This window comes from Chelonia mydas, chromosome 10, assembly GCF_015237465.2.
Source record: "Chelonia mydas isolate rCheMyd1 chromosome 10, rCheMyd1.pri.v2, whole genome shotgun sequence".
NCBI classification, from domain to species: Eukaryota; Metazoa; Chordata; order Testudines; family Cheloniidae; genus Chelonia; species Chelonia mydas.
Genome location: NC_051250.2, coordinates 21,866,015 through 21,884,326, shown reverse-complemented (window position 1 = coordinate 21,884,326; position 18,312 = coordinate 21,866,015). Strand labels below are relative to the sequence as shown.

General features: G+C 39.1%; 1 protein-coding gene and 1 long non-coding RNA gene across 20 annotated transcripts in view; one reads left to right on the top strand and one right to left on the bottom strand.

The window, feature by feature from the left end:
* Positions 1-10,250, top strand: part of LOC119567265 — a 48,002-nt gene extending 37,752 nt beyond the window's left edge. The window contains exon 2 of one of the 2 annotated variants that reach the window (XR_005227209.2): positions 5,673-10,250. This is a non-coding gene — a long non-coding RNA (uncharacterized LOC119567265). The remainder of the gene's footprint in view (positions 1-5,672) is intronic. The other variant, XR_006284270.1, reaches the window with a different exon arrangement.
* The window catches only part of MRTFB (myocardin related transcription factor B), a 224,818-nt gene that overhangs the window by 19,729 nt on the left and 186,777 nt on the right, over positions 1-18,312 (bottom strand). For 17 of the 18 annotated variants that reach the window (XR_006284264.1, XR_006284263.1, XR_005227203.2 and 14 more), the window contains 6 exons: positions 15,203-15,356; positions 8,825-9,841; positions 7,138-7,287; positions 5,341-5,490; positions 4,917-5,054; positions 3,724-3,784 (listed from right to left, as the gene is read on the bottom strand). Coding sequence is in view for 14 of the 18 variants with exons in the window: in XM_043523861.1 (XP_043379796.1) it covers positions 3,724-3,784; positions 4,917-5,054; positions 5,341-5,490; positions 7,138-7,287; positions 8,825-9,841; positions 15,203-15,356 (1,670 nt within the window). In the remaining 4 variants the exon portion in view is untranslated. Of the gene's footprint in view, positions 1-2,281; positions 3,053-3,723; positions 3,785-4,916; positions 5,055-5,340; positions 5,491-7,137; positions 7,288-8,824; positions 9,842-15,202; positions 15,357-18,312 lie in introns of those variants that run through there. The other variant, XM_037911606.2, reaches the window with a different exon arrangement.

Below are 18,312 nucleotides of genomic sequence, written 5' to 3'. Positions count from 1 at the left end.
GTTATGTAGGCACTTTGCACTTCAAGCAATTATTTGAACTATAATCCTCTTCTGGAATATTTTAAGCAGGACAAAGATACGGATCCAGTTTCTAAATACTGCCACAAAAAGCTGAATACCATGGAATACCGAATAACATTAGAAGTTTTGAATGATGTTTTGTCGGAGCTGGCTTCACTATCCACACTGCTCCAGAAACAGGGCCTTACACCTCTTGAAGCATTTCCCCTTGCCCAAGGTAAACTGAACAAGATCAGAAGACAGTACCTTGGAGATTCTTATGGAGTGACAAAGTTAAGGCTCTCTTAGATATGAGTCTCAAGAAAATAATGAAATTGATACCAGTTCCATAATAACTTCCATAAATACCCTGTATGCACATTTGGCAGACAGGTTTCCAGAGGATGAAGTCCAGGAGTGGTCTGCTTTTGATTGTGCAGCAATAGTTAAGTGTGACTTCAATTTTGGAATTCATCAGGTCAAATCCCTGTGTTCAAAATACAAAGACTTCCTTGCTGAAGAGATTGTTATAGTCAGTCAGTACGACTTCAAGTTTGCAGTAGCCAAAAGAATCAAAAGCCACTTGGTTTTAAGTTTCCCGAATATGGTGACATTTGCTCACCAGAACGAACAGTTTCAGGATCTTGCACAGTTGATGGATATTGGAGGAACATTCCTAGCATCAGGTGCAGACTCTGAGTGTGGTGTTAGCTTAATGAACACTCTCTAAAAAACAAACTATGGAATTGTTTACAAGTAGATTATTTGAACATGCTGATGTGTATTAAGAGTTACCAGCTGGATGGAGGACTGATAGATGTGGACAGAGTTTATATTAAATGGGCAAATGAAAAAGATCGCGGGGAAAAACAGTAAGGTTAGTTTAGCAGTCTGACATTTCCACCAGTAAGGAAATTAAAATGCATTTGTAATTACATATCTTATTCTTGGCTGATAATCATTTATTGATTTTTTTTTAAAAGGAAAATTTTAAAATTTAAAACACAAACTTTTGTTTGTTTGTTTTTTTACTTATGATGTCTCTATCTGAAAACCCATATAAATTGACACAAATTGCAACTTTTTAAATGTATAAGCATTTTACTCGCTTGGTCACATTTGCCTCATGGCACACAAATTTGAACTCTGCTTCAAAAATTTGCACAGAAGAAATGTTTTGCACACTCAGCCTGTCAAAAATTAGAGGGAACATTGCTTACAAGTTAAGTATGCCTACTTTTTTTCTTATGCCTTGTTTATTAGCTCTTTCTAAACTTCAATCCTGCTGCTCTTAATGAAATAGCCCCAGTAAAGTTAATGGAACTAGTTGCAAGATCACACCTCTGTTGTACATTTATTAACTGAACAGAGTTCACAAACAATTTTTGCACATAAAACTTTAAGTGAAGACAATGAAAAGCTTTTTTGTCTACCAATCCACACAGTTTTCTCGAGTCTAGTCTTCACTAAAAAAGGTTTGCTGGTATAGCTGTTCTAGTAAATGTGCCTAGTAGAGAGACAGGTTTCAGAGTAGCAGCCGTGTTAGTCTGTGTTCGCAAAAAGAAAAGGAGTGCTAGTGGCACCTTAGAGACTAACCAATTTGAGAGACAGTTTCTCATGGCAAAAATGTGCTTTTGCTGGTATAGTTCCCACTAGTTTCCCAAACAAATAAGCTATATCTAAGGCCCAGCTTAATTTGCGATATTGTGGATTCCACAATATTAGGCTTCCACTGCAATTTTGACAGTGGGTGCCCTGCCGGGTGCCCATAATAATAAGGTCTGTTATTGCTTGTCTGCAACTCAGCTGCAGTTCAAGTAGGGCCTTATCTATGTCAGCAAAAGCACTTTTTGGCCAGTATAACTGCATCTGCAAGAGGGCTTCTGTTGGTATAAAAAATGTTAACACATTATGATGGCAAAGGTTTTTAGTGCAGAGCTCATGTAGGTTAGGGCAATAACCCAGGAAGGGGGGGTCTTTCCTTTTTAATAAGATGATGGAAAATATCTGCCATGGTATTTTTGTTTAACTTTTTTGCAAAACTTACAGGAATTGGCAAATAACTCTTACTGATCAAACCATAATTTCTTCACCCTCTGCTACAGATGTTTGTATATATCTGAGTAAGCATAATAATGTGTTCTTTACCATTTCATGTAACTTTACATCATCATTTTGAAGTGAGAAGCATAGAACCATTAGCATGAAGATGTTTTGGGGAGCATTTGATTACTTGTTATCAGAACATTTTCCTCTGAGTATATTAACCATTTCTCAGCCTACAATGAATTTTATGTATAGTTTTATGCTGATGCTAGTTTGCAAAATTCTTTTGTTCAGAGTTGCTTTCTGATCTTTAACCTTAGTTTAATTACGTCACGTTTTAATTTACTTGATTAAATGGGACAGGAAGTTAGCCATTAACTAATGTGTGTGTGCATATTTTTTTCTGCCTATTTCCCCCAATAGTTTCTTTGAGGGTTAGGTTTTAATGTGTTAATTTTGTACATTACAATGGAAACATGCTTTATTCTATATATATTGTCTTTTCCAGATTCTAATATGAAGTTTTCCTTTCATGTGTCTCCTTTTCTTCCATTCTACCAAACACGATACTATACTACTGTTAGCAGACATAATGAATGGTGAGAATTAGAGTGCAGGTTTTTCTCAGGTGGCAGATACAAAAACTCTGCAACCATAATTGGCTTGATGTGATAATGATAGTCAGTAATACACAGGATCTGTGGCGGCAGAACTAGAACCACATCAAGAAGACTGACCCTGGAAATTATTCTTGTACCCTGTTAGAAAGGGGAAGCTACTGAGAGCTTTTACCACTTAAATAACTTACCCAAAGAGAGTGATTGAAGTGGTTCTCCAGGCTTGCTAACATTCATGGAGTCGGGAGGGAGGGAGAGGTATGTGAAAGAGCCCAGAAAAAGACAGGAAGCATGAGCAGAACGGCCAGTATTCTAGAGCAGTGTTTCACAACCTTTTCGATACCAGGGACCAGCACCAGTCCATGGAACAGTCATTGAGAAACAGTGTTCTAGACAAATGGGGAAGAAACGTTTTCTAGTATGGCAGGTGAGGAATATACTAAATTTACAAAAGTATGTGTTTGTAAGACTCTGGATATAGCATTGTCCTTTTGTTTTAAATACAAATCACTTTTTTCAAAATTTAATTCATATAAATCTACAGAAAGCAGATTTTAATTACACCTCTGAACTGGATCAGAACCATAAGTAGTTTACTTCCCAAATACTCCTGAAATGAATGTTTCACTTGCCTCAAAATGAGAGCTGAAACCTTGATAAATAGCTGTCTAGTTAAAATGTAGAACTACATTTATACTGTCTACTAAGATATTTTTGTCACTGTCTAAAGGTAATATATCACAACTGACAGCCTTCTACAGCAGCAGTCAGCTTGTGGTATAGGGTGAATGATTATTTTCCTCAGTGCTAATAGAACTTTGGCCTTTGAAATACTTTGTATTTAGGTACAGTGTTCTTAGAGAATTGAACAGGAATAATAAATGCCATGTTTGGTACCTAAATATCCACTTGCTCCAGCAGATGAGACCCCTCTGCTGTAGTGGCCCCATTTTCTTCCTTACTCCTTTCTTCCCGTCGCATCTTAACTTCTTGTTCTAATTTCTGTCAGTTTTTTAAATAGTTTTGTCTATACATTACACATAGTGTTAATCTGACTTACCTCCACTCTTAATGAGGATATCGAAGAGATCATCCATCTGTTGACTGTGTGCATTTGAAATCTGTAACGGAGAGAGAATTTCTTGTCATGCAGACTCTAATATAAGATGTGATTGATGCCAGCTTCCCTCAATAACACTATTAACATTAGCTTGGATTATGGCTCTAGATTTTTTTTTTAAATGACTTTAGCCTCACCAGTAAAAGCTGGAGTAATGCCATGCTTTTAAATAATACTTTGAATGATATTAGAGGTGGTTGTCATCTGTTTTATAGTGTTGTCACTGAGGGGATTAGAATGAAGCAAATCAGGAAGCTGCTGAAAGGCAAGGAGAAATATTTTTTTTTAACTAATGTAAGTAATGTTGATGTATTTAATAGCTTTTTAAATAGTGGCTTCTTCTACCACATAAGCCACCAGCCAAGACTAGTGGGTGGACTACTGGTTTTATATATATATATATATATATATATATATATATATATATATAAAAATATATTAAATAGCGTTCTAAAGAAATTATTACAACGAAATACAAATAAAGCAAATGAGCATCTTGCCTTGCAGCTGTCTTGAAGTCTCCTCATTGCCAATATGAATGATGTCATAGTGATACTTTAAGGCCCACTATCCAATATTCCTCATAATAGTACTGACAACACTCATTAAAATGAGAGGGTCTTTTTGAGTGGTCCTGCTAACGTACCTTTTTAAATGTTGTTGAACAATTTTACACAAATACAAACAATGAAAAAATAATTAATCGTACACTTATCAAATACAGCTTGTCCATTTTCAAGGTATTATGGGTCAGACAAGCTCTTTAAAGAGCTGAAGACATGCAATGTCATTTGAAGGGTAATTATTGCTAGATTGGTAACAAGGTGTCATATTTGATAATGTCACAATATTAATTATTTCCATACAGCTAATATACAGACAAATAACCAATATTTCGTACATCTGAAATAACTGAATTTATCCTTTAGATAAAATTAACAGAATCATGAAAAACCAGAGCTCTTGGAGTGAAGATCACTATATATATCCAAATGCCAATAGGGTAGGCCTGAGCAATGGAGTGCATGCAGGGAAATCCTGGCACTTGGACCAACACACTGACACTGATTTTAATAATTCTATGTAAAAAGGGAAAAAATTATCTGATAGTTATTTTCTCTTATTTAACCTACCTCTCGCTGACATGCCTGCATGTTGCGGGTCTGTTTTATGGCCTCTTCATAACGTGGAGGGTCTTTTGTCTTGGTTCCTGGATTGCTGAATAGAGTGTGTTGTATGATATATGGTTGGGACTCCGCTGGTGAGTCAGGCTGTGTGAAACAACAACATAATGAACAAACAAGTGAACCATATTGGTAAAGTAAACTATTCTTAAGGGGATCAGCTATATAAATAGTAGATTTACCCTGGTTCTCCAGTCAGATAACTATTTAGCTGATAGTGTGTGATTACTTTTAACTGTTTTACAGCTAGATTAGATGTATGTATTCTGTATGTAAAATATTCATATACACCCAGCACTAATTCCTCATGCTTACATTTTCTTAATAAAAAATGTAGCAACAGCCTTGTGGAGAAGAAGTGAGCAAATCTTACCTTATTGGGTCCGTTTTGCACTGAAGGAACCTGGTTCTTCCCAGCATCAAGGCTAGTGTTTAATGCCTTATTGATAAAAGGCTGTTGTAGTGTTTTAACAGGTGGATTTTGATAGGGAAATACTGTATTTGATGTATTAGGTGGGAAAACCTGTAAAGGATTAATATTTTATCAAAAGCTAACATTTTTATATTCACAATCATGGTTAAATGACATTAAAATCATTAGGGAAAGTAAAAGCAATTATGCTTTCTTTCTTATGTATTTGTTTGCTTAACTTCTACCTGGGAAGTGATTTTTCTATAACTACAATAATTGTCTGTATTTTTCAGTGGATTAGGCAGAAGAGTCTGGAGCAACTGTCAGCACTGCTGTTCTTGGAGAGAGACTGTCACTCTGCAATGTTGAGCCTTTACTCACCTGAAATTTATAATACAGCTTCAGTCTGCCTGAAGAGTCTGGCAAAAGCTTTTGCTCATGATTATACTTAAAAAAAATCTAAACGGCTTTCCTCTCTGATTTTCCAGGAAGCACATGACCTATCTGTGTTGTTCTGAGAGGACATGGTTTCTGGCACATGAGAGGCATAAAACAATTTAAAGTAACATCTCCACCTAGTGGCTAACCAATAAAGCACAATTGTACTAATTTCTGGCCTGATTTAAATTCAAACTAGTTCTTAGAAAAAGATGATGTAAACTCCAAGTGCATATCTAAAATACGTGCCAGATTAGGGGCTCCCTTTTGTAAACCTGGATTATCAAAACTACATAACAGTAACGTCTACCCCTTTAAGATAAAAAGTCCTTATTTGAGTAGGTTAGCTAGTATTTGAGCACAATCTAAAGAAATAAATGGAAAAATGGGAATAATGTTTTTCCCATCAATACAATACATGCTTAATAACAAAGAAATACAACAGCTAGTACTAATATAGTAATTTTCTTTCATGATATCTACCTTATTAAAGTTTAAGGCCCATCAGTCCCATTTTTCACATCGGGAAAATATGGGTGCACAGAGGGTAACACTAGGTCCAGAAGGTGACTGAGACTCACCAGTGCAATCCCCTAAAATGGTGGGCATCCTGGGGTGTAGTGGAATCCACAGACCCAAGTTATGTACCAAAGAACAGGATTCATACAACCCAGCACACTGAGCAGGAAGCTGCCTAAATTAGGCAACAGAAAATGTCAGAAAGGGGTGTGGTCTAAGTCCTGGCCCTTAAAGGGAGTTGGGCGCCTAACTGTGGGCTGCAGGTAGATGCTTCCCTCCACTCTGCATTCACAGCCCTGGAGTTAGGCCAGACCTGGTTTAGGTACCTTTCTCTCTCGCACACACACAGGGAGGAAATACATCCCTTCTATGTTCTATAGCCCAGTGGTTACAGCACCCACTGGGTATGTGGGAGACTTTGGTACAAATCCCCACGCGCTGATTTGAAACAGGGTTTCCCGTCTCTAAGGTGAGTACCCTAACCACCAGAGTACAGGGTATTCTGGGGTAGGTCTCTCTATCTCCCCTATAGAAGCTGTTTCACTTTTATAGAATACTTAAATATTCACTGGAGCAGGGCCTGGAACCTTGGTTTTCCAGATGGGCACCCTAACCACCAGGCTACAGAATCATTCTTTCTGGCCCGCTATATAGTATGCAGTAAACCATGTTGTCTGCCTTAGAAAGGGTAATATTTCTTAACAGAGAATATAGGTTACCCATGTAGCAAATGGTAACAGAAATGCCTCAAATTACAGTATATGATAATTTCACATTTATATCTCATCAGTAGTCACCAACCTTTCTGATTTGTTGGGCCTGACTGAGCACATATTGTGTGACAGTATTTTGTTTTGATGGTGGACCATGCATCTGTGCTGCTGTCTGAACTGGACCAGAAGATGAAACAGGCGCAGATGCTTGTGATGAAGCCTGAATTCCTGCTTGTGACTGAGCCAGAAGACAAATGAAATTTACACAATGGCATTTAATATTTTAGCTATTTACAGTATAGTTATGGCATAATCAATAATCCTCAGTTGTGGTAATTTACAATCAGTCAAGAAGTCACATTGTTTGAATACTGTTTCACTTTCAGATTCCACTGAAGCTTTACAGCCCAACATTTGAGTATGTAAAAGTAAAATAGAAGTAGATGGGCAAACACACAGTTGGACTTGGGAGAAAAGTCCCAATACACATTTTGCAAACGACAGTATTTGGAGTTATATGCTCTGATCCAGTATAGATCAGAAAATCTGTACAGAAAGTATCCTATTCAGTCTGGGAAAACTCCATCAAATCCTTATTGACAGAGACTGCAAATGAAACAGCAAGAGCACATGAATATGTAGTCAAATATTTGTACACAACTGAGAAACCCCCTTTCTATACACCTGTTCCTTGAACCTCAAATGTATGGTAATGTAAATCCCTTATCCCCGCTCCGCCCCCAAACAAAAAAAAACCCCAACATCCCCAAAACATTAACAACTTTTCTATGCCAAAGCTAATTCTCCCCCAACACAATCTGGGCAGACTGTTTCCTAAACAAAGTGTACCATCACTGCATGCTGGTATGGTAGGTGATACTTTTAAGTCATGTTTTTTTCTTCTTAGCTTGGTAGCCTACTAAAACTAAGTGATGTCACTACTACAAAGTCTGAATGAAAGGAGATCAAGGAGACTCACAGTTCAGTAGTACAGAATGTCATGGAGATCAGTTGCACTAGAATCACCTAACTGATTTATATTGTGGAGAGTGGGGTTGCTGAAGCAAAGAAAAAGGAGCAAAGGGGGTTGGATCTGCTGCTTTACCTGAAGGTTAGGGGAGCAAGGAGCAGAGTGGCCCATGTGGAGAAGAGCTATTTGCATATCCAAGAAGGCAGCAGAGGTTCCAAGCAAAGAGATGATAGGGCTTCCCAAGCTACACTGGCAGGGGAGATCCCAGCATGTGGAGGGTATGCGGTTGTTGAGGCCAGAATTAACTGATTTTGGGAGAGCCTAAAGCTGATTAATTAGAATGTAAGTGGATGTGAGAATTAATTTTATCTGAGGGGTGGGCATCAGAACTGATTTTATTTATGAGGGAAGAACTGATGACTTGTGTGGTGGTGGGAAGTCAGAGTTGATTTACTGGGGGCAGGAAGGAGTGCATGCGGAAAAGGATAGAGGACTGCAGGTAGTTGTCTCTTGGGCTAGTAGGCTTAATCCCTGGAAGAATAATTGTCATGGAAATTTTTCAAAAAATCTTTGCTAGAATGCACAAAAAAGGACTCATCTAGGAAATGCCTGCGTGTGGGAAAAGAAGCTAACTGAAAAGATTGGCTCTTGATAGTTTCTACTCAAGTCTAATGCAATCGTGAAATAAGTCAATATTTTTATAATTAAGCATATAAACAGCACTTTTCTACTCTATATAAAAAATGAGTAGCATGGCTGACAATCATAATGGGTAATGATTAAAGTTAGATAAAACATTTCATACCTGTAGCTGTATATTGCCCACTGGTAGCTGCACTGAAGTGGCTGAATTTGGTCCTTGGATAGACAGTGGGAGTAGCAACTGTGTTGATCCATGGGTAGTTAGTAAAGCTTGAGGCTGGGCAACAACTGCAGTTTGTGGCTGCCTCTGTGAACTCACATAGAATTGAGAGATTACATTCTGTGGTTCAGCTTTGGCCAAAGGTACCTCCTGCTTGATAATGACAGCCTTTTTAGCAACTAGGTTCTGGCCACCAGTAGACACTGGCTGTCCTAAAGAATGGCTGGTTACAGATACTGGTTGCCTTTGACTAGAGCAATCAGTGAGAGTGTTTTCATGTTTGATAGCAGCATTTAGGTGTTTCTGATCCAACACAGTTATGGAGTTAACAGGAGTCTGGGATTGCTGCTGCTGACCCTGTTTTTCAACCTTCAGTTGCATTTTCAGTACTTCCACAAGTTTCTGTTCTTGTTCCAGTTTCCTTTTGAGCTCTTCAATCTGCTTCTCTTTTTCTTGAAGCTTGCGGTCCTTTTCTGCTGCATCAAGCTCCATGCTTGAGATGCTTCCACTAGCATGACTCAGACTGTCTTCATTCACAGTCACTCTTAGAGGTGAAGTACTTAAGAACTGGGATGGTGACATCATGGTCATCATTTCCGTGAAAGTATCTGTCATGTTTGTGTCATCTGTGCTTAGACTTGATTGTTCTGAAGAAGATGGTGAAATGGGCAAAGGGGAGCTAATGCTTTCAGTATGTGCTAATTTGAAGCCAGTTCCAGCAGACGATGTTTCTGAAGGAAAGCTCCCTACTGATTTATTTAATGTTGTAACAGGGAATGCCACAGTTACCTCCCCTGTGTTACTGATGACACCAGTAGAAGTGGTTATTGCAACCACTTTATTAGTATTGACACCATTATTATTAAGATCTTGGTAGGGTTTTAGACGCTCAATAAGATCTGTTTTCGTTCCAGACACTGGCAATCCCCTTAATTTCAATTCCATCTTCAGTTCAGCTACCTGAGGATAAAATAAGACTTAGTTTTCAAAACAAAACCAAACCAGCATGTTGTTTTACCTGCACTGGATTTTTGCTAAAAGCATATCAGCATATTCACTATTCATTATGCACTCGTCTTTTGTTGTGCAAGAAAGAGATTCTTATAGCAACATTTATGTAAAAAACATATCTATATAAACAAGTTCCTTTTGGTGGAAAGCCAAAAAATCATTTTAATACTAATACATTGCTATACAATAGACAAACATTTCAGATAGCACTGTAAGCACAGTGAATATTTCTTTAACGCAAACAAGACTCATCTAGGAACTATGAAAGTACATCATCTCTTCATTTTGGACTGAAAACTTCTGAAACAAATCTACAGTATCTGACAAATGTGCACATTAAAGCATTGAATACACAAAATTTGGCATGTTGAGTCACTTCTTTATGCCAGCATGAGACAAGGTTATGGGACCTACTGTATCAGAAATTTATCAGGAGGACTGGATGACTCAGTGCATTAGTCACCTTAGTTATGAAATTGACCAATATTACCATATGCCACCTGGGTTTCTTTTACAAGAATGAAAAGCATAAGCAATTTAGCTATCTAACTTCTGGTGGAGAGAGCCTGGATTTTCCAGTCAAATAAGTATACTGATTGACATGCTCACTGGGGTTAAACTATGGACAGAAGGGGTAAGTTACAGTATGTATTTTATGTAATTCTTTTAATCAGAATTTTGATTTAAAAATAAATGGTTACTTACCCTATAGTAGCTAGAAAAGGAGTACTTGTGGCACCTTAGAGACTAACCAGTTTATTTGAGCATGAGCTTTCGTGAGCTACAGCTCACTTCATCCGATGAAGTGAGCTGTAGCTCACGAAAGCTCATGCTCAAATAAACTGGTTAGTCTCTAAGGTGCCACAAGTACTCCTTTTCTTTTTACGAATACAGACTAACACGGCTGTTACTCTGAAACCTATAGTAGCTGTGGTTCTTTGAGATGTGTTGTCCACATGATTCCACTCTTGGTGCACATGTACCTCATGTGCAAAAGACCGTATTATTTTGACTAACAGTGTCCATTAGGGCCACACCTGCACCCTAAGTGCCCCCAACAAAGAATATACAGGGCAAAGTAGATCCACCTGTCCCTCAGTTCCTTCACCAATGCCATAGGAGTAGAACTCTGTATTTGCACGAAAGTACAATGGAGTGTGGAATCTGTGTGGACAACACGACCCGAAGAATTGCAGTTACTGTAAGATAAGTAACCATTCTTTCTGAGAGTGACTGTACACATAGATTCCTCTCTTGGTGACTAACAAGCAGTTGTCTGGTTGTGTGGAGGTGGGTACTAGGAGTCCTACTTAAAAATACTGCAGGAGAACCCTCAAAAAACTGCCATCCAATTTCTGGAAGCCTGTGTTAAAGAATAACACCTTGTAAATGTGTACAGTGAGCCCTGTGTAGCTACTCAACATATTTCAGATACAGGAATATTCCTCGAACAGGCAGTGGATGCTGCCTGAGCCCTAATGCAATGTGCTTTAATGTGGCTTGGTGGATCTACTCTGGCTAGTTCATAACATGGCCTTATACAGCTGGAGACCGATTTGGATAACTTCTGTGAGGATACAGTTTGCCCCTTAATTCCATCAGCAAAGGCCATAAATAGTTTGGGCATGTTCCTGAATTATTTTGTTCTCAGTAAAAAGACAGTGTCCTTGCTACATCAAAGTGTATGAAACCTAGCTTTCCTAGGGTTGAGTGAGATTTAAGAAAGAAAACCAGGAGGTGAATAGATTGGTTTATGTGGAATCTAAGAGAACTTTAGGTAGAAACTTGGGGTGACATCTAAGAGTGTCCCTATTTTTATGAAATATTCTGTATAGAGGATCTGTCATGAGAGCCTGAACCTGCTTTACTCTTCATGCCAGAAAGGCAAGGCAGTATACATTGACAGCTAGGACAGGAATCAGACTCATCAACTCTAATACTATATAGAGGACAAAGGAAAGTCCTGAACTGTGGGAAAAACATGCAATGAGGTATTTTAAGAATCTAGCCACTATAGGGTGGGGCAAAAGTTTGGTCCTGGCTTGGGGGGTGATGAGCAGATATTGCTGCTCTATGGACATACAACCAATGGACAATCCAGACTGTTTCAGAGCTAGCAAATAGTCCAGCATTGCTGAAACTGGTAATGCTAAAGGAGACAACTGGTGCTGGGATGCCAAACAAAACCTGGTTCCATTTGGCTTCGTATTTTAAGTCTGGTTGAAGATTTCCCTGCTGTGAAGCAGAATGTTCTGAACCTCAACTGAACAGCTTCTTTTGGTGGATGTCATCCAGACAATATTCAGGCTGTCAGGTGTAACAGTGCTAGATCCAGGTACAGTATCTGACTGTTATTCTGGGAGACAATGTTGGGCAAAGAAGGTAAGGCAATTGGTGGCTATGTCGAAAGGCTGATGGAGATCTGAGTATTAGAGCTGTTTTGCCCATGCTTGGGCTATCATGCACCCTGCATCCTCTCTCAGTTTCCTCAGAAACCTCGGTATTGTGGGGATCCTGGTGTCCAAGAGAAGAGGACATCTGTCCAGGAGTCTGGGCTTGCACCCCTTTCTGGAACAGAATGTCTGCTGACACTCAATCTGGTCCATGGCAAACAGATTTCTATTTCTGGGAATCCCACTTATGAAAGGTGGTCTCTGACTGATCACTCATGGCTGACAGAACTGTCTCTCAGTTGATTTACCAAGACATTCTGAAGACTGGGAATACTCAGAGCCACTGGGTGATTTGATTCAGAATGCACCAAATTCCATAGTTACATGGACTCCTGACAAGAGTGGGGATGATCTTGCTTCCCCTTGCTTGTTGACATAGTGCATAGCTGTGGTGCTGTCTGTCAGCATTGCACCATTTTACTTGCATGCCAGGTGGATTGCTCTGAGCTCTAGGATATCTATGAAGATGAGTCTCTGTGGAGGGACTATAGTCCCTGAATTTAAAGGCAGTCTAGACGAGCCTTACCCCAATCCCTGAACAATGATTAGTCACCAAAGCCTTGGTAAGTAGAGGTGCTGCTAAGGACACTCAGTTGCACACTTGAAAAATGTCATTCCACCAATTTCACAAGAAGAGGACTTCTTGAGGGACCATGCTTATCACGTCCATGTGGTGTCTGCTGGTAGATATACTGATGTCAATCACCTTTGCATTGGAGCTTAGGTGAAGTCTGGCTTGCTGTGTGACATGAGTGCATGAGGCCATGTGTCCTAGAAGTCTGAGACATGTGTGGACAACATATTTGGAATCTCTGGGAGAGGTAAAAAACCATACTTACTATATGACCTATTGTATTATATAGTAGGTTAAATAAATCACACAGTGCACAAAAAAGAAGATACTGCAAGAGTGTTGTCTCACTGCCATGGGCAGTAAGAAGGAACTGAGGAACTGCTGGGCCTGCTTTGCCCTTTATGCCCTCAGGTGTGGGCTGTTATGGCACTTCAAGTGCAGAAATGTCCCCAAAGGACACTGCTGACCAACAGAATCCAATCTTGCGTGCCTGGGACGCATGTATCAACAAGAATGGAATCTATGTGTGCACTCAAATAAGAACTATATTTTGCCATTAGTAATATTTTACTAGTGGCTTTCACAATAATAAGAATATCCCACATGCCTACTCTAGAATTTGTTAAAAGTTCCCATTGCCTACAGCTGATCTAGATGATTAGCATTTCCAACTTTCAGGCTAAACTGGCTACATGTTTTGCTTGTTTTATATGAGAATGACAGCTTTGAAACCAGTAGATTGCTGTCCCAACAATCTAATCTTCAGAATCTTCCTTCTGTGTTTGGATAAGAAACCAAGATTCACTGGGTTAAGGAACACAAGGCAGAGAATAAACAAGCTGGCCACTAGATGTCTTGCTATTCCTTCACACAAAACTGGGAGCATTTGTGTCATAGCTAATGAAAATATTTGAATCTGAACACCACAAACTTGATGTTCTTCATATCCATTTTCAAAAGCGGACTGACATCTTTAATTCCGCAGAACAGCTTCTTAATGAAGAAAGGACCTTTTATACTGGAGCTGGTAGAATACGACAAAAGTGACGTGTGAATATGTTTGTGAATAAACATGGCAGGTTTATTTCATGATCCCAGTCTGTGGGTTCGTATTATACACACAACTTCCTTTTCAGGATTCACAAAAAGTGAAGACATTTTCATGAATTTTAGCATGAATGCTTAACTGAAAATTCATAAGGAATCAATGTGTTGTTCAATATTGCTATTCATTATTCTCCTGCTTAGTTTCCATAATCCAGTCAGGAAACAAAACAATACTGTGTGATATAGCTGACCAGTCATACATCACAAATGGTGAATACACTAACAGCAGGAAGGGTTCATAAACAATTAACAGACAGGAAAAAAAGGTCTAAATTTGTAGCATAATTAGCAACAAATAATTCAACCAGCCCTACTGCATAGGACCAATTAGCAAAAGGGAATTCTTGTTTTGTTGTTTATAAAGGATATAAAAATACTACTGGTAAATAATGTAGTTTCTGTATAGAAATTTTAAATTATGTAAGATGGACCAAATATAAACATATATAAATATAGAGAGGTGTGCCCCACTTTGTGTGTACAAAATTATTGTGCACACATTCTGCACACTTCACTTGCTTGCATAGGCAGCAGACAAGCCAATTCTATTTGTGCACACAGGTGACAGTGCTCAGAAGTGTGTACACAACAGGAGAAACAGATGAGTTAAGGCCCCAATAAAATTTAGCCCATCTTTAATGGTGTTATTTCTGTGCAGAAATTACAGCAGTCACTTCTCTGAATGTCTCATTAGGAGATCTGTTTAAACTTATAGTGCTGACTTAAACCTCTGTATTAGAATATTATAACTCTTCATAGGGAACCATTAATTCAATGTCAAAATCTGTTTGTGGTCAACATTTAGCATATAGTCTGCTTCATCTAGATACTTTCATTCTCCTGGGCAAGCCTTCATATATTGAACAGATAAAGTATGCAAATATTCTATGTTCCTTTCTTATCTGAAGTAGAGAAGTGTTGTAAGGATTAGATAAAATTTATAAAATGCTTTGGACAAGAAAAGAGCTTCTTAGAAACCGGGGGGAAAAAAGCTAAATAAAAGCAAAATATCTAGATTGGTAGTAAATGAAATTGACAAAAACATTTCTATAAGATCTCAGAGGAAATGTAAAGTACATAGAAAAATAAAATCCAGGCTTATGCCTGTCAGTAACATTTTGCAAGTTATAACCTTTGCTGATATTTGCACATAGACAAATCCCTCTTCATTTTTACCTTCAGGTCATCCAAGCTTGAAGGAAGCGGTCCTGGTTTCCTGCTGGGAATATTACTGTTCTGTCTTGGTGTGCAGGCTACCGACGTAGGTGCGCTGCTGCTCAAAGTAGTCAGTGGTATATTCCCGTTGTTGTTCTGTTTGTCACTGAGGGGTCTGCAAGTAAAAAACAAAACAAAAAAATCAGTGCTAGCTATTATGGTATTTACTTTTAAGAAGCAGTAGTACTGAATTTAAAATTTACCCACTTAATGGCAGAAAATTGACTTTTCCTCAGATGCAAAATTAAAACAGTTGGACTCATTAAATATTTCAAATGATTCTTGAATTGCTTGCAGAGGAAAAGTCTACTGTGGAAAATATATTGGTATTTTTTGTAGTGTACAGTTAGTCTTACAAGTTCATGTTTAATCACTTTTATTACACTACCAAAATATTAAGGAAATCTTGCCTCTAAAAAGTGAACAGGATTTATACAACCCAAGCTGTCTTTGTTTCAAATATCGTACTATTTTTTCTATTAATGCAAGAACACCACAATCAGATATCAAAAACACAAGAAGAAATATTGAAATTAACCAAACTTCTGCTGACTAGTGCAGTAAACTAGGTTAATAATGTATGTCACTCTATTTTAAAAGCTGTCTTCATATGCAGATTTACATATTTAGAATTAATTAAAGAACCTTTGGAGTGTGATAATTGTTTAAGATATATGTGAACAAATGGAGCCAAGAAGAAGAGTTTGCAAATTGCACACTAACATTTCAATCTCTTTCCTATCATAAAAGCTAAAACGAACATTTTCAAATTAGATACCTAAAATGAAGCATCTAAGTCCATATGTAGACACCTAAGTAAGAGTGGCCTGATTTTCAGAGGAATTGAATATGCACATCTTCCTGTAACTTCACTGGAGACTGCACATTCAGTTCTTTTGGAGGAAAACTGGTTTTATTTATGTGCTTAAATATGGGGTTAGGTGTCTAACTTTAGATATATAGCACTGGAAGTTTTGGCATAATTTTTTCATCTGCCAAACTGGTTTTGCTTTGCAAGAAACCTGGCCAGTCATTCTCAGAAAACAAAACTCATGTTAATTAATTGGTTGGATTTATTGGTCAAGCATGGATTCCTAAATTTCTATAATAAAACTGCATCATATGGCCACAGAGCAAGTGGGCCTGCCTCTTACTGACTTTGTATTTGTGATTACAACTTTCCCGGATAAACAATATTGTACCAGGAAAATGCACATTTTGGTAGAGACATTTGGACTTACTGTTCAAATGCAAATTGTACCTTGCTGAAAAGGCAGAGTACATATTTTATAGTAAATATCCAAAAGATTATGCTAGGTTAATCTTTAATTTTGTTATTCTGAAAAAAGATCAGATCAGAGAGTGGATCTGTGTGTGAAAAAAACTAATATGTTTAGCAGCCACTGAAATTCCATATTTCCACCTCATCTTTCTGAACAGCTGCACTTTTCTTTCCTGGTTTGTGTAATTATGCCCTTATTAGCATTTCTAAGCAACAATGTATACCTCTTAATATCTCAAGGGTCTTTTGAAGTGGGGTTAGCAAGATTTTTTTTTTTTAATGTTTCCGTCTATTATGTAGAATAATTCTTACTCGGTAAGAAAAAACAGTTACATTGGACATGTGTGAGCACTCGAAGAAGAAAAAACGGTTGCACATATCCATTTCAACGTAGGTGCAGGCATGCCCTGAGCAGAGTCACCTGAATTTTTTCCCTTAGTGGTACCCATCGAGTCACTCTAACACCTCCAGTTGTAGCATGCTCGTAGTGCGGGAATAAGGGGCCCTGCTGAGCTTGCACCCTTTCAGTTTCTTCTCACGGACCACTCCAAGAAAGGGGACAGCAGGTGGGTCTTGGAATGGATATGTGCAATACATCTAGAAGAACAACAGTTACAAAAGGTTAGTAACTGTTTTTTCTTCTTCGAGTACATGTCCATTCCAATGTAGGTGATTCACAAGCAGTTGCACAGGAGGTAGGCTTGAAGCTTAAGGGCAAGCTGACTGCAACACTGCGTGGCCAAAGTAGGCACGTCTCTGGTTTGTTGAGTAATGGCACAGCGTGCTGAGAACGTGTGCACCGAGGACCAGGTCGCAACACTGCAGATATCCTCGAATAGGAACTTAGCTAGGTAAAGCCGCCAACGTGGAATGAGCAGTCAGGTTCGGCGGCGGGGAGACCCCCCCACAAGTTCATAACATGCCTGCATATATGACATGATCCAAGATTAAATCCTCTGAGTAGGGATGGGGAGCCCCTTTCATGCTCTTAGCTATCGCTGTGAAGAGCTGTGGTGATCTACAGAACAGTTTGGTCTTCTGAACATAGAATGCCAGGGCCCATCTGCAATCCAAGGAGTGCAGACACTGGTCTTCCCTATCTGCGTGTGGTTTAGGATAGAATAATGGTAGAAAGATTGATTGGTTGCAGTGGAATTGAGAAACCACTTCTGTGAGGAACTTTGGATGCAGGCATAGCTGCATTTATCTCTGAAGAAGATTGTATATGAGTAGAGCTCCGTGTTGGTCATGGAAGTCGCAGAAGTCATGGATTCCATGACTTTCTGTGACCTCCGTGACAGCCAGTGTGGCTGACCACAGGGCAGCCAGCCCAAGCAGCTGGCTCTGGGGCCAGCCGCATCATCCACTGCTGGCTCTGCAGCCACCCATTTGGGTGGCCTCGCAGCCAGGGGTCCCAGGGCAGCTGGAGCAGCTGCTGTCGGCAGCCCTCAGGCAGCCAGAGCAGCTGCTGCTCAGTGGCTCCTGGCAGCTAGTGCTGCTGGCCCTGCCCCAGCAGCGGCCCCCCTCCCCAAGATTTAGTCAGGGGTATTTATAATATAAGTCATAGACAGGTCACGGGCTGTGAATTTTTGTTTATTGCCCGTGACCTGTCCATGACTTTTATTAAAAATACCTGTGACTAAATTGTAGCCTTATATATGAGGGTTCCAAGGTGAGGGCGCGGAACTCTGAAACTCTCCTAAATGATGTAATGGCCACCAAAAAGGACACCTTCCAAGAGAGGTCCAACAGTGACCATGTCACTAGTGGCTCGAAAGGCGGGCCTGTT